General features: G+C 41.8%; 1 protein-coding gene across 4 annotated transcripts in view; it reads right to left on the reverse strand.

The window, feature by feature from the left end:
* Window positions 1–252: 252 nt before the first annotated feature.
* Window positions 253–16,977, reverse strand: part of dcbld1 (discoidin, CUB and LCCL domain containing 1) — a 119,373-nt gene continuing 102,648 nt past the window's right edge. For 2 of the 4 annotated variants that reach the window (XM_041187295.1, XM_041187294.1), the window contains exons 11-15: window positions 12,888–12,989; window positions 12,205–12,292; window positions 11,630–11,673; window positions 2,249–2,368; window positions 253–1,754 (exon numbers count right to left, since the gene is read on the reverse strand). In XM_041187295.1, coding sequence (XP_041043229.1) covers window positions 1,273–1,754; window positions 2,249–2,368; window positions 11,630–11,673; window positions 12,205–12,292; window positions 12,888–12,989 — 836 coding nt within the window. In that variant the 3' untranslated portion in view covers window positions 253–1,272. Of the gene's footprint in view, window positions 1,755–2,248; window positions 2,369–3,159; window positions 3,221–6,331; window positions 6,439–11,629; window positions 11,674–12,204; window positions 12,293–12,887; window positions 12,990–16,977 lie in introns of those variants that run through there. The other 2 variants (XM_041187298.1, XM_041187296.1) reach the window with 2 other exon arrangements.

Consider the following 16,977-nt stretch of genomic DNA (forward strand, 5'->3'; position numbering starts at 1 on the left):
GGGAGGGAGAAGAAGAAATATAAACTAGGATAGACCAATTATCCTTTTGAAAAGTATGTGGACAGGGATGCTCCAAAGCCTTTTAACACACTATCTAGGCATACAAAGGAAAACCGCCACTTGGGCAAAGTACCATTGAACTTTTGGCAACAATGGAACACTGCTTTTGCAGGATTTGGCGGAAAGGTAGGGTGGGAAAATGTTTTAAAAACTGAAATGAAGACTAATAAATAAAAAATATTGTTATGGAACTTTTTGAAGAAATTACATAGTTTAATAACATAGTTATAAACATATTTTTCAGTGCCTCTAGCACTGTTACAGAATAACATCACAATAGTGAATAACCATTTAGAGTTTGAATTCAGCAATGAAAGACTTAGTGTTGAACTTGAAGCAAAACTAAATTTCTCATTTGCCAGTTCTTTTGAAAACAGCAGTTATTTTGAGGAAGTTAAATCTGTCAAATGTAAACAATGCAGTAAGAGTACTATATACAGTGGTTGGTATTAACTATTGGCTATTAAATAAATAATTTACAGCCAAGAGAATAATAAACTGAATATCTTCTGGATGTTTACAAACTGCTAACTTCCGTAGATCATCTAATGAGCCAGCAACAAATTGTGACTATGAACTACATTAGCGCACACATTACAAGAATAAAGCAAACTTCAAAAACCCTTCTTTCCAGTTACCAACAATGATTGAAAAAAAAATCTTTTATGCAACAGCAAAAGGTTTCTCATAATATTTCACCATTTAACAGGCAAGAATAGTTAAAAATTCCTAACTATTTCTATTCCTCAGAAGTTAAAATTCTTGTAAAACATCAATATAAATTGAAAACATCCACAGATGATAATCTACTACTATGAATAAGCAAAAGCGTGTAGCCAATCACATTAAGAGCATCTCACGTATCAAATTGCACTTGTGTTTTAAGCAGCATATTTTATACCAATTAAGGTAGGGAACATAGAAAAGTGTACAAAATTGCGCACATTTTTTTCGAAACTTTGCCCGTTTACCAATTTAAGTTTGTTAAGTTTACATAATGCCAGAATTAAAATTTCAGTCTAGCAATAGCTCGGTGAAACTGTCAGGTGTGGCATGCAACTATCACAGCTTACCCAAATACTCCACTTTGGTGTTACTCCTGCAGTTTATTCTTATTCTATGATGATGAGTAAAATCTTGAATTATCTGTTCACAGCTTTAGAGATTTTTTTTTGGATACCAGATTCTTTTCATTGACGATGGCAAAAAAACTCAATTACCACAAAATCTGCCAACAATCAAGGTGCTGTTACTTGCTGGCTGATCATATTCTGCCTTGCCATTCTTTGAACTGTCAGTAATACCTTGTGGTATTTGATAAAATACACTACTTGGGTGTAATCCATTACCATTAGAAATATTGTGTTCAATGTCAGAACTAGTCACTTGAGAAAACAAAGGTGTTTTTGTTAAAGAGGTCACTGGTACTTTATAGGGAGTTTCTTTTGCACATAAATTCTTTCTTGTAGAATAACTGAGGTGCTGCACCTTTTCAACAATTGGGGTTGCGTATACTGGTTCCTGATTAGTTAAAGGTTCTGCATATTCATGTTGGTTTTCAATAAGTGGGATGACATAATGACTTAGAGTATCCATTTGACCAGTTCCATCATCAACTTCTGTGTCTATTGGTTTAAAGGTAGAGCCTTTTCTTGCCACTCTTACTGTTCTAACCATTGGAGATGGCAGGTAATCTTCAAAACAAAGGACAGATAAAACATGTTAGTGCATAACTTTAATCCCCCGTCACTAACCCACATTGTAAAACAACACCCAAATAGATTTTGGAGCTATTTTAAAGCTTATTTTATGGGACTTTCCAAGAAAGCAATTGTGTACATTGTGTAAGTATTTACCTCCCCAAAAGTAACATAGAAATATTGGGATCACTCTCAAGTTTCAGCATCCAGCCGGTTAAAAAGTGCACAAATTCTGGCTGCATGATCAGATTTCCTAGGCTTTTACAGTAAGAATTTATCAAACTTCAAAGAGACTGTCATTTAAAATATGCAAGTAGGAGATGTGCAATAGCACTTCTAATTTAAAATAAATTACTTTTATATTGTATTAGTGGTAACATCACAATATTAATTATTCTGCCACGGCTTAAGGCAGCTCCTTTCAAACGTTTCACAAGCTTAAGCATGTAAATGTTTCTCAGGTGTTGATTCACAATACTTCCTTTTACCTGATGAATCGCTCCTGACAACATCAAGTTTTTGCAAGGCCTCCTTTTCATGGCTGTAACTAATAGTAAACTCAGTTGATTGGTGTCTTTTGAAAGGCTGTGTGAATTGTTTCCAGCAAACTGCAATAAATCATATGAATAACATTTTCAATGGAACATAGAACTTGGGAGCAGATGTAGTCATTTGGCCCTTCAAGCCTGATCTGCCATTTGACAAGATCACGGCTGATCTGGTTGTGGTCTCAGCCCCACTTTCCTGCCTGACCCCATAACCCTTGACTCCCTTATCTATGGAATGAGAAGATATGAACATACTTACAAATATATATATGAATTAGGAGTGGGCCATTTGGCCCCTTGAGCCTGTTTCACCATTCAATAAAATCAAGGCTGATGTGATTGTGGCTTCAACTCCCCTTCTCTTCCTTCCCCCTTTCCCCTTTGACCCTCTTGATCATCAAGAATCTATCTAATTCAGCCTTAAAAATATTCAATGACCCTGCCTCCACCACTCTCTAGGGGAAGAGAGTTCCAATGATTCATGACCCTCAGAGAAAAAAAAATCTCCACACCCCTGTTTTGAATGGGAGACCCCTTATTTTTAAACTCTGTCCCCCAGTTCTAATTGCTCCCACAAGGGGAAGCATCCTTTCAGCATCCACCCTGTCAAGTCCCCTCAGGATCTTATATGTTTCAATAAGATCACCTCTCATTCTTCTAAACTCCAATGGATACAGGCCCAACCTGTCCAACCTTCCCTCATTCCAGGAATCAAGTTGGGTGAATATAATAAAAGAATGAATACTTGACAATATTGATTGGTGGAGAAACAGAGCATCCACTTGGTGGTGAAATTAGAAATTCCATGATCCAGTACAGGAACAACCAATACAGCAGCTCAGAAGGAAGTGGGTCAGGTTGTGAGTAACAATTCCGAATCTCTCAGGACCCTTCATCAATGCGGGATGAGGTCTGTGGGTCAGATAAAGTCGGAAGTATCCAAGTTGCCATTTAATCGTATTTTGTGCACCGTAAAAGTGCATTCAAAAATCCGAGGGTGTCACCCTGTGTATGAAATGATTTGTCCCAAATGAATGCACATGGAAGACATCAGTTAAATAAGGGCAGCATTTTATAAAACTCAGCAGGTCTGGCAGCATCGGCGGAGAAGAAAAGAGTTGACGTACGTCAACTCTTTTCTTCTCCGCCGATGCTGCCAGACCTGCTGAGTTTTTCCAGGTAATTCTGTTTTTGTTTTGGATTTCCAGCATCCGCAGTTTTTTTGTTTTTAGCGCAGCATTTTATAATGTAGGAATCATAAGTGAAACCTCACGATTTTGATGAGAATTCCATAAGAGATGTGATGAGAATTTCAAGTAGTTGTCAAATTCAAAGGTCTGCCACAGATGACAATAAACATTCTTTTGCTACACAGTAATGGATTACATGCAATTCCCAAGAAGGGCAGACCAAGGAAGAAAAGAAAATCCTCAGGACTAGCAATCTAATTCCTTAGTGGATGGAAATGTGGGAATGCTTGCATCACAGATAGCATTTAATCAGTACAAACTAACAATAACAATAAACAGCAATGATGTGGTAAAAAAAATAGTACTGTTCCTTGTTTCTTGGGTGTAAAACAGATGGAAGGCATAATATTTAGTGGTGGGCTAGCCTGGACCCAATGTTCACTGGCTCCACTGCTAAATTCATTTTAGATGCCCAAGATGATACCCAAAAATGGCATTCGGCCTCCAAGTTACATATTTTATGGGGCTAATAGCTACAAAGGAACCTAGCTAGAAATTAGTCAATAATGAATGGGAATCCTTCAGCAGATGTCAATAGAAATTCAACAGTAAAACAGCTTTCAACTGTGACAAAGCAAAAGCAATGATCAAAGTCAGCTATAAGCTTTCTATAAATAATTTTAGAACAGTATAATTATTGCATTTCTGCCAGCAACATATGTCATACGGATATGATTTACTTGCAGCATTGATGAGGTGGAAAATTGCAGGCAATTCATAAACTCAGTTCAGTAATAAACTTTGGAAGTAAGAATAGAGAAAGGAATACACCTTAAATAGCAATATTTTAAATCTGTTTTATCTTTCATGCTGTCTCCTCCTTATTTACTGTGTGTTTCAAAGTAAAGCTATCTTGATGTCGCACATAACAATACCTATGTAACTTAGTTCTGATGAAGAGTCATACGGACTCAAAACTTTAACTGTATTCTTCTCCGCCGATGGTGTCAGACTTGCTGAGTTTTCCAGCTATTTTTGTTTTTGTTTGTAACTTAGTTCCATAGTCCAAAACATTCGTTTTGGCTGCTGCTTTGGACCCAAGCCCAACATTTTAACTCCCCCCCCTTTCTTTCCCCCTCCCACCATTATACTTCCTTTCTTTTCCTCTGTCTTTAGGTATTCTATCCTCATAAATCCCAATCCTTCAGCAATCATCATCTTTCCTACTGATCTATCATGGTTTAATTATTTAATCCTGCAGCTTTCTTCTATGCCCCTGTTAGTATCCTCTGAAGGGTCTACTGAGGCATTCATCACTCCCTAATGAGCAGCAATCCTAACTGCGCCATCATATCCTCTCTCTTTACAGCCTTTCTGCCCAGTGCACTTGCTAGGAGCTAATCTTGCCCAGCGCCTAGTTGTCTCTCTCAGGACTGACCCTGTGGACTCTGCCAGTGAATCAGATATCACTGCTCTGGTCCACAGCACCTTCCAGACTTAGGTTCACTTATGAACAAGGTCCTTGCCATCCATAAGTTTACAATGGACGATCACATTAACATCATGGCCTTGATGGAGACATTGCTGAGAGAATGATGACATCTTTTTCCTGAATGAAGAGTCCCCACCTTGTTATACTTTCCATGACTTGTCTGGCCAAAACTGCCATAATGGTGGTGCAGCCCTCTCTGTAAATCACACCTTGCTCTGTCTCCCTACTCCTCTGACAACTTCTTGTCTTATTTGGTCACTGCCTTTGTCCCTTCCGACACAGCGTGCTTGGCCAATTCCCCGGGCAGTCTGTGGAATAAACTGGTTAAAATGCTACCTGGACTCCTTGAATGACAAGGATTGGAATAAGGTTAAAGAATTTGAGAGCTCCAACAGTTTTAGATTTGGAGATGATAATACCCTAAAATCTTTAAAAAGGGTAGTGACTCCCTGTAAGATAGCTGGAATCAATCGTTTCATTAGTACGGACAAAGTGTCAAGTGAAATGCCATTACTATTGCGCAGGCCATCAATGAAGAAAGCGCAAATGAGAGAACAACAAGACTATTGCATTTGGAAATGTGGATTGTGGATCTGCAATTTATGCGATCTGGAGACTATTATGTTCCTTTAATGGAATCTAACTTTTCTACTCAGGAAGTTAAAGACGTGTTATTAGCATCAGGGGTTAGAAATTTAGAAGACAAAAAGCAAATTGTGTTAAAATTGCATCGGCAGTTTGCCCACCCTTCTTCACAAAGATTAAAAATTTTGCTAAGGGATGCAGGAATAAGGGATGGAGAGTACACTGAACTTAGAAGGACACCACTGCAGCCCATAGTGAGTCTATCCTTAGCAAGGGATTTCAATGAAGTTGTGGAGATAGATTTAAAAGGTGTGGGATAAAGAAAAGAACATTTTTTATTTTACATTTCGTAGATTTGGCCACAAGGTTTAGCCAGTCGACAATCATACACAGTAAGGAAAAGAAAATAATTGTAGATCAGATAATGGAAAAGCGAATAGGGACTGGATTGGAACCACTGGTAAAATTCCTCACTGACAATGGGGTGGGGGCAGAAATTTGCCAATGATGAGTTTCGGGATATGTGCGAAAACATGACTATAATAGTTATGCATACAGCAGCAGAAAGCCCTTTTAGTAACCGTGTGTGAAAGGAATCACACGGTGATAGATGAGATGCTTCATAAAATATTGGCGGATACACCAAGCTGTAAATTAATATTAGCTCTAGCTTGGGCTATCCATACCAAGAATTCACTGCAGATGGCTGGAGGCTACAGTCCATATCAGTTGTATTTTGGTAGAAATCCAAAAATTCCTTCAGTCCTGAGTGATCATCCTCCAACTCTACTTTTTCTGAGTATTTAAAAGCACTACACACGGGTAGAAGAGGGTTCCTTAAAGCCAAAGTTTCAGAAGGAATTCTGCAAGGTCGAAGACACAATTACAACCATCAGAAACTATTTTTAATCAGGGAGACATGGTATACTATAAAAGAGAAGGACTTAACAATTGGAAAGGGCCAGGGAAGGTTATAGCTAAAGATGGTAAAACAGTTATTTTACAACATGGAAACCAGACTATTTGGGTACACTCATCGAGGTTAGTTGGCACGGATTACAAATTTGCGGGTCCGGAAAGGATTGTAGGAAGGGATGAGGAACCACGTACTTCTCATATCCATATGTTGCATGATTGTGAGGACCAGGTAACTGAAGTTGACAGGGTATCTGAAGATGGAGACAGTAATTCAGACAAACGAGATGAGGTGATTTGTCCCAGAGGACAACTGCCGAAATCTGGCACTAAAGTTAGAAACTTGCCAGAAAGGGCCAGCCAATGGAGGGATGCAATGATTGTAGTTAGAGCAGGGAAGGCCAGGGGAAAACATAAAAACTGGTTAAATCTATGAGCGAAAGGGTAGGAGGTTAGGCCTATGGATTGGAAACATGAAGTACAAAAATGGAAGGCACGGAAATGCAGTGTCAGTTCAGACAGTGGGCCTGGGAGTGAACATGCCTCTAGGAAGAGATCAGAACGGTTGAAAGAACATCTATAAATGGGAGAGGGAGATCAAACAGTAACAGTCTGAGTGTGATAGAAGCCAGGATTGAAGGTGTAGCTTAACAAGCTAAGAGAATGCGGCACAGACTGGTAATGCTACAAGGAGCAGAAGCCCATGTCATCGACAAGTCTTAGTAGCTTCAAACAAATTAGATGCCAAACAGCATGAACTACATGGTTAGAAAGAATTTGGGGTATGCACAGAGGTGCCAGATAGAGCTGGATGTCCCCTATCTCATAGATGGCTATGCATGGAAAAGGTGCTTCATGATGGGACTTCTAAAGCTAAAGCCAGGCAAATGGCACAAGGTTTTGAAGAAAAATTGGGTGACCAGGATATAACAGTAGGTTCACCTAAAGCAGGAAAAGTTATTCTGTAGATCTTCTTGGCTCCATTAGCTACAAATGGTTGGGAATGCATGTCAATTGATATTAAAGCTACCTTTTTGCAGAGACACCAACTTCAAAGGGAAGTTTTCTCTGCCTACCAAAAGTGGCACCAAACACAGGAGGGAAATTCTGGAAGCTAAATAAATGTATATACAGTTTAAATGACACCTGGCATTTCTCAGTGAGGTCAGTTTTGTTAAAGTTGGGCTGTCTTCAGTTGGAAGCAGACCTGGCAATGTTTTATTGGCACCATTGAGGGAAGATTGCAAGCATCTTTATGATGCATGTGGATGATTTTTTGTGGGGTAGTACTAGCAAATTTGAAACGGTTGTCATTAATGGGCTCAGAACAGAGTTTAAAATTGGAAGTCAGGCTTTTGGTGCATTTAAATACATTGGATTAGAAATCAGGCAGAACAGATCACACATCCTTTTATATCAGCAATACTACTTCGAGAATGTCAATTCCATTGCAATTAGTCGTGGTAGGGCTTCCCAGAAAGATACAGCGGCTTCTGAAATGAAAAAAGAGGAACTCAGAATTCTAACTGGGCAACTCAATTGGCTAAGCAAACAAGGCCGGCCGTCAGTTTTGCTCTTATGGAATTGAGCACTAAAATGAATGATTCCCAAAGTTAAAGAAATCATTCGAAAAAACAAAACATTTACAAAATTAAAAATCCAGTGTGTTTTGAAATTACCATATTTGAGTGATCTTAGAAAAATGAAACTGATTGCGTTCAGTGATGCGTCTTATGCAAATCTATGTGATAGATTTTTGAGTGCAGGAGGATTTATAATATTTCTCATGGGGAAAGGTAAATGTTGCCCTGAGATTTTTTTGCATGGGTACCAAAAAAAAAACGAAGAATTGTAAAAAGTACGTCAGCAGCAGAGACTTGCTCTTGTCGAAGTGGCAGATATGACATTCTTTATATCAAAGATGCTGGCAGAAATTTTAAATAGAAAAGAACATTCAGGAATGGTACCTATCGAATGTCTTATAGAGAATAAGTCACTTTGGGAAAATGTTCACTCAATGAAGTGCGTTAATGAAGAGAAATTGTGAATTGACATTTCGAGCATAAAACAGATGTTAGGAGATAAGGAGATCGCCAAGATCAAATGGATTGAGAGTAGCTACCAATTTTCTGACTGCTTCATGGAAAGGGGAGCGAACTCCAAAAAGTTATTGGAGATCCTCAAAGGGGGACGTCTTTTCCTTTGAGAAGACAAAAAAATGGAACACTCTTTTGTGTGGACATTTGATACATGTGGGTTTTTTAAAGAAGGGTGAATAAGGTGGATTTATTGAATGGAAAAATATATTGATGACTGTGTTATGGAAAAGAAGATCCATCTTTTTACATAGATAACTTAAGGGTTACTTTCATCTTAAGAAGAGGGGACTGTTGGGGAAGGAAACAGTTAACTCACAAGGCGTTCAATTGGTAATTTATCAGTTAACTCGCAAAGTACCCATTTGAACATATAAAAGAGAAAACATCCTTTGTGATTTTGGTTTCCTTCTGCAGTAACCCTTTAAGGAGCTGTCTCTTACTTTGTCCCTCATTTTCTTAATTTAGCTTAATTGGTTGCTCAAAAGTGTGAAAGAGAAAACAGGTGAGGCAAATTCTCGGTAGAGTTTTATGGACCAAAATTTAAAACTCTGTTGGAAGAAGCCAGTCTTAGTCCTTATCTTAAAGTCACAATACCTGCTTGAAATAATCCGGGATCCTATAAAGGAAACAATTAATGTTAGTCAATAACTGAAAGTCTACAAATCCCCAGGACCTCATGGTCTATCTACATCCTCAGATTCTAAAAAAAAGTGGCTGCAGGGATAGATGATGTACTGTTATGATTTTCCAAAATTCCCTAGAATTTAGAATGATCCCAGCAGATTGGAAATTAGAAAATGTAACACCGCTATTTAAGAAAGGAGGGAGAGAGAAAACAGGGAACTATGGGTGAGTTGGCCTGACATCAGTCATCAGGAAAATGCTGGAATTCCTTATTAAAGAAATGGTAACAGACCACTTAGAAAATCATAGTATGATTAGGAAGAGTCAACACAGTTTTACTGAAAGGGAAATAATGTTTTACAAATCAATGAGGAGCTTTTTGAGGATGTAGGCAACAACAAATATTATTTACATAGCAGCTTTCATGTAATGAAACGTCCCAAGGGGGTTCACAGGAGCATTATAAAATGAAGAATGACAATGAGCCACAAAGATATTAGGTCAGATAGCAAAAATCTTGGTCAAAGTGGTAGGTTTTAAATGTCTTGAAGGATGAAAGTGAGGTAGAGAGGCAGAAATGTGTAGAGAGAGAACTCCAAAGATAAGGTCCCAAGCAACTGAAGGTATGGCCACCAATATCGAGCAATAATATAAGAAATACACAAGAGGCCAGAATTAGAGGAGTGCTGATATCTCAGTAGATTGTGGGGTAGAAGGAGATTACAGAGATGGGGAGAGGCAAGGCAGTGAAGCAATTTGAAAACAAGAATGAGATTTTTATAATCAAGACGTTTAACTAAGAGCCAATGTAGGTCAGCAAGCACAGGGATTATAGAGAAATGGGACTGGTATCCGTTAAATCACAGGCAATGGAGTTTTGGATGACCTCAATATTACAGGGGGTAGCATGTGGGAGACCAGCTGGGATGTTTTGGAATATCAAATCTAGAGATAACAAAGCCATGGATGAGAGTTTCACCAGCAGATGAGCTGAGACATGAGTGAAGTCAAGGGATGTTACGGAGGTGGAAATTTTTAACGTTTTAATGCATGAATATGAGGTCGGAAGCTCATCTCAAGATCAAAAATGATACCAAGGTTGTGAACAGGCTGGCTTAATCTCAGACTGTTGCCAGTGAGAGGGATGAAGTCGGTAGTTAGGAAATGGAGTTTGGAGCGGGAACTGTAAAGAATGGCTTCAGTCTTCCCAATTTTTATTTGGAGGAAACTTCTGCTCAATCTGTACTGGATGTTGGATAACTTAGCAACAGTGGAGGAGTTGAGAGAGGTGACGATGAGGTAGAGCTGGGTCTTGTCAGCCTACATGTGAATACTAATGTTGTGCCTTCAGATATGTTGCCAAGGGGCAGCATATAGATGAAAAATACGACGGGGCCAAGAATAGATCCTTGGGAGACACTACAGCGAACAGTGCAGAAGAACAGAAGTCATTGCAAGTAATTCTATGGCTACAATTAGAAAAGAATGGAACCAAGTGAGAACCGTCCCACCTTGCTGGACGCCAATCGAGAGGCGTTAGAGGAAGATGGTCTGGTCAACCCTGTCAAAGGCAACAAACATAATGAGAAAGAAGAGGAGGGCAAGTTTACCTTTGTCACAGTCACCTAGGATGTAATTTGTGAGGGATTCAAACATGGAGATCTGGGAAAGATGAGAGCTGATTTGGGAGGCAAAACATGTTCAGGCACTTTTTGAGAGGAAAGAGAGATAGGAGATGGGACTGTAGTTCTCAAGGACTTAGGGGTCAACAGTTGTTTTGTTTTTGATGAGCAAGATGACAGCAGACTTAAAGCAGAGGGGTTCAACATCTGAAGGAGAGAACCATTTATAATACCGGCTAACACGGGGACCAGGAGGGGAAGTTGGGTGATCAGCAGTTTAGTGAGAATAGGATGAGGAACAGTAGATAAAGGGGAAGGAGGGAATTTATTATATTTAACAGCTTATTTTCCTTAAGTCAGTGGTAGCATTGTCATCTCTGAGTCATATGGCTGTGGGTTCAATTTCCTCTTCAGAGGTCTGGGCATAAAGTCTGAATGACATGCCAGTGCAGTACTACAGGAGTGCTCCACTGTTGCCTTTTGCATGAAACCTTGAACTGCCTCAACTGCCCTCTCAGGCAATGTAAAAGATCCCTTGACAATATTTTGAAGAGAAGGGGAGTTCTCCTGATGTTCTGGCCAATATTTATCCCTCAACCAACATAATTATAAACAGATTATTTGGTCATTGCCACACAGCTGTTAGTTGTACCTTGCTGTGTGCAACTTGATTACCATGTTTCCAACATTACAACAATGGCTACACTTCAAAATTACTTCATTGGCTGTAAAGTGCTTTGTGATGTCCTACGGCAAAGCATGGTGCAATATAAATGCAAGCCTTTCTTCCTAACCTGTTTTTTGACTGTAAGTGCCAGTAGAATCTTCTGTTTTCTTGCTGCAAGATAAAAGTAATTATTAGAATTTCAAAAATATATTGCAACAGCTGACTATGAAAATGCATGCCTTTTACATGCCGAGAAGCCTAAGGTCCCAATTCAATTTCTATGCCCTATTTTATAGGTTGCCTAACTGAAGAACAAAAGCAGTCAATTATTTGTGCCTTCATTGCCCTACAAAAATAATGATTACTTAGGTCCAGGTTAAAGATCTGCCTAGACCTTAAAAATGACAAGATGCCTTTACCAAGAGGAGACATTTTTAAACAAACTTGCCCATAATTAAAATAATAATCCACTGAAGAAAATTTTTAAATTGGTTCTGTGGGGACTGTGAGGAGCAAAAAGACTGAATGGCAGCAAGAACATCCAGGCTATTTGAATGTGTATAAACATATTTTTACAAAGCTGATTTATTAGCTCCTTATACAGTAAATTGCTTCAGTTAATTTGTGAGGTTACAGAAAAGTTTACAACCAGTTACTGTCTTAAACTCTTGAAAATGTAAATTCCTTATAGTATTAACTTACTTTCTTAAACTCTTGAAAATATAAATTCCCAATATCAGTAGGACTACAAAAAGTACAATCGGAACCAGAATAGCCACGAGTCTTATTCCTGAGTTAAGAGAGAAGGAAAATAGGTAAATCACATAATTCTTTCCAGTGCAATGGATCTTGTGATTGGAGCTTTTTTCTCCTTAATTACACACAAAACAGTTCTCTTACTGAAGCAAGGATTACCAGCAAGTGTCCTTTAAGGAGAAGCCAAACCAGCAGCATCTCTTAACAGAACATCTCCAACTGAATCAATTGCCCATTAGTTCTACATATTTTAAACCCCAGAAATTGTCAATTTTATTGATGCTACTGTAAGGTGATTACTGGGCCCTGAAGTTTTGCTGAGATTCTACCAGTTCATCTGCTATAACTCTGATGGGATACCTGCAAAATGCCCAGGGAAATAAGATGAAATCTGCTTATACTGTTTCCCTTAGGGTTCTCTGGCCGCCTCTTGGAGTTACTGCAGGAGACTGGTAGAACTCTGGTAGAATTTCGGGGGTCTAGTCTCTAATTTTAACAGTAAAATTACTTACCATTATACATAGGAAGTGTACTTATGTCACAAACTCTAATTCAGGCAGAAATCCCCGACCAGCTCTTGTTTAATTTGATTAAAATAAATAAAGCAGGTGATTATAGTATTGTCTTACCACAAGTTACATCCTTTGTAATTATAGGGTCTGTATTGTTCACATTTTCTTTTTCCAGTATATCAATATGATGAATAGATTTTTGTTTAACACCTGTAATTGCTAGAAAAATGCAAAATCATTTGTCTTGTTGAAAGGATACATATCTAACTGCAGTATTTCTCAGTAAGCAAATGCAGGCTACTTTTCCCTGCAAGGATTACATCAAATCTGTTGCGGTCAGGATGGGCGAAATCACATATCCATTACACTGAAACAATAGGTAATCACATAATTGATAGTGATATTTTTACTTTATTTGGATCTCTCCTCTGCCCATATTCTGAAGGGATTCAACATGTTCCCTATATTCTGCACTTTGAATTCACCATCCCATTCATTTCTCCAGTCTCCTCCTTTTTCAGCTGCATTCCTCTCTCTGCTGCATAGAGGATTCAAAGGCCTTATTCCCAAAGGAGGCCTGGATTCCCAAAGGAGGTTTGGATTCCCAAATTAACAGATCATTGAAAAGTAGATAGTACCTGATTTCATTTAAACTAAAAAACATGCATTTATATAGCACCTTTAATTTAGCAGAATGTCCAAAGTATTTAACTGTAAAGCATTAAATCAGAAACTATATATGCCCATTCAAAGAAAATACGGCCGGAATTCTTCCTGTGCATTATCACCAGTGGAACAGAGATCGCACACCAAGTTGTGATATCTGGGCTTGAACGTCCGAGGTGCGGCAATCACAGTCGGATTGCCTCCTTTTTACTTACACAGGAATAGAGCTGCACATTTTGAGCCTGACCTTCCGACTTGGGCTGGAGAAGAAAAGTGCAGTACAGCGGGTTCCCGAGGCCTTCGGTCTAGGGCAGCAGGGTCAGGCAAAAGGAAGCCACACCCCCTTTTTACTGCACTAGCTGCTACAGAGCAGGTAAATTTAAAAGGTCCCAGCCACTTTGAGAAATCAGGGAAAAGGTAAACATGTAAGTGAAGTGGGTAGGATGGGTCGGGGGTCAGTCACGGGGGTGGGGAAGGAGGGGTCAAGTGGTCAATCAATTGGGGGTGTCAGGTGGTCAGTAAGGGGGGCAGTCAGGAGGATAACGGGGGGGTTTGAGGGACCTGGAGGATAGTCAGAGGGGCATGGTGGGGGATTAGTTGATGGGGTGGGGGATTAGTCGATGGGGTGGGCGATTAGTCAGTGGGTAGTTGCAGGGTAGCCAGGGGCTCAGGAGGGTAGTTGGTAGGATGGTGGGGGTAGTTGGGTGATTGGGAAGGTTGGAAGGTAGTCGGGGGGTGGGTAGTCGGAGGGGTTAGTACTATAGTTAACCTGGAGTTAGAAGAGGTTTTAATTCTTCTAACTTTTCCTGGTAACTATTCTGAGAGAGTCAGAATCAACCGATGTCTCCACTTTAAATCAGAGTATCAGATGGGCCTGAATTTTACCATCGGTGCATATAATCGGCTGGGAAACGGGCCACTGCCCGTGATCAGCCCCTGACTGTGATTTCACATTGGTAGGCCAATTAGGGCCTGGCCAGTGTGAAACCCGGCTTGTCACTGGTCGGTAAGGGCCGAGTGGGGACGGGGGCCTGTCAGCCGCAGGGTCCAGTGGCGACTTGGCGGCCGGTTTAAAAGTGGCCCAGGCAGCCCCAGAAAGGCTGTCATGAAAGGAAGTCTATTCTGCATTAGCAAAGTGATGGAGTCGAGTGTGGCTGGAGATGCCAAGTGGGCGGGCAGGTCAGGTGGGCACTCGGCCCCCCGCTTTTCAGTTGAGTGCCTCGTGGTCCTCCTGGAGGAAGTGACTGTCAGGAGGGACACCCAAGTCCTCAGAGATGGGAAGAGGCCATCGCTTCTCACAAAGAGGGCATGGGAGGAGGTGGCAGCGCTGGTTAGCAGCCATGACGTGGTGAGGTGTATATGAGTGTAGTGCCGGAAGAGGTTCAATGACCTGCTGTGCTCAGGAAGGGTGAGTACCATGTTGGCATGCGTCAATGCGCATAAGTGTTAAGGTGTGGCTGCCCCACCCCCCACCCCGTGGACCTCAGGGGCGTTAGAGTCTGATCATCAACTGTTAATGACGCCAGAGCTGGCCAAGGGGGCGAGACCTGGCTGCTGAGACTAAGTGCCTTGCGGCTAGAGGACCACGACTTGGACGTGTGTTCCTCAGCTGCGTATAGCCAGGCTGCAATGGTGCTGCAGGTAGATAGTGGACTAATCCATACTCCACTGTCCTTCCAGGAGAATACAAGCCATGACCAAGCAAAGAGGTCACAAACAGCTGCCCAACCTCCTGCTGCTCACGATGTTCGAGCAGGACACCCTTGAGCTGGAGAGCCGGCACGCTCCACATGCTACCGGGCACGGAAAGATGGGGGTGCCAGACGAAGGTAAGAGTGCAATGCACAGAGGTGAGAGTTTCAGGTTGTGCAACCATTCTTGTGTAGTCACCTCGTTGATGGGAGTCACAAAACTGGAACCCCATTGATCATTGAAAGATGATGGCACCATGATGCAGGTCCCCATTGTCTCACCAGGGTGCCTGGCATGTGCGGTGACAGTGTGCTGACTTTAACTAATGACATGTCCTTGTTCTCCCTTAGATTCACCAGCATGCACTCGCTCGCTCTGTGGAACCCGAAGGGCCACTCCTGAAGCCAGAGGACCACCGGGCTTCATTTGCATCTGCACCACATCTACACTCTGAACCAGGCACCAGAGCAGATACCAGCACCTCGGTGGGCATTAGATCGGCAGCTAGAATGTTGATGCACATTGGTAAGGGCCCAGGGTGCTGGCAGTTGGGGGACTGCTGGAGGTCGGGACAATGCTCAGATGAAGGCTGATGATAAGCCTCTGGAGTCGTTCATTAGGCAGCAGATGCTGGATGTCCAGCAGGATGTGGGGGAGGATCTGGCGGAGATCTATGGGAGTCTGCGTGCCATGGTCTCCATTGTGGAGGAATCCATGTGGAGTGTGAGCACTGGGTTGACCCTCACGGCCCAGCATACTGCCTCCTCCATTGAGAGAGTGGTGACTCTCATGGAGAGGCAGCTCCAAGGTCAGAATTAGGGGATCCTGGGGTTGCGCTCAGACCTGCAAGCCCTCACACAGGTACTTACCTCAGGTGGACAGTGTCTGTGTGGGAGATGGATGAGGCACCCAGTGTCTCAGCTAGGTGCCCGTCCATCATTGGTGAGCAGGGAGGTCCAGAGCTTGTTGGAACATGAGCTGCTTGTCGTCTCCGTGGGCTCCTCTCAGGGCGCTCTGGATGACGGCAGCAACTCCACCGCCCCTCCGCCAGTGACTGTTGCATCTGATGAGGCTGCAATGACTGGGGAGATGCCAACCGTAGCACTGGCCGCTCCATCCCAGGTGGGGCTAGCACAGGCTCCACTGGCCAGAGGACGGCCACCAAGGCCAACAATACAAGAGAATCAGCAGGCTGGCTCCAATGCCGGTGACAGCGAGGGGGAGGCACCAAGACGTAGCACTCGCAAGCATAAGTTAGAGGCACCATGAGCACAATGGGGACAGGTCACAAATGAATTTCTGTTCATTTGTGTTTGCTGGTGTGGACATCAACACCAGTAATGGTAATGTCATTATGCTTTCAATGTGACAATAACATTAAATTTGCTTTGATTCTAATGGCCTGTGTACGCCTCATTGTTTTTCTTTCTGGTGCAGGGTATGCCAGTATGTAATGCTGGATGTGAGTGGCTCGATAATTTACTGCCCGGGCATTGAGTGGACTTTGGGTGCAAATGAAATGGTCATTTCAGAAATCCGGAATGGAGGTGGCAGTCCTGACATGAGGTTGAAGCTGTACTTTGGCAGCCTAGCTGAAGGAGCGTTGGATCAATGTGTCCCTGCAGGTTATAGACGTCTGCCTCCATGCCCTCGGCATTCTCCTCACTGTGTTCCTCTTCTGATTCATCATCTGTGGCCTGTGAAGCTACCTCAGGATCCTCTTCTTCCAGTGGGTCCCCCATTGCCAGTGCCAGATTGTGGAGAGCGCAGCATGAACCATGATCAGTGACACCTGCACTGGGGGGTATTGCAGTGCACCCCCTGAATGGTCCAGGCATCAGAAGTACAT

This window comes from Carcharodon carcharias, chromosome 5 (genome assembly GCF_017639515.1).
Source record: "Carcharodon carcharias isolate sCarCar2 chromosome 5, sCarCar2.pri, whole genome shotgun sequence".
Lineage (NCBI taxonomy): Eukaryota > Metazoa > Chordata > Chondrichthyes > Lamniformes > Lamnidae > Carcharodon > Carcharodon carcharias.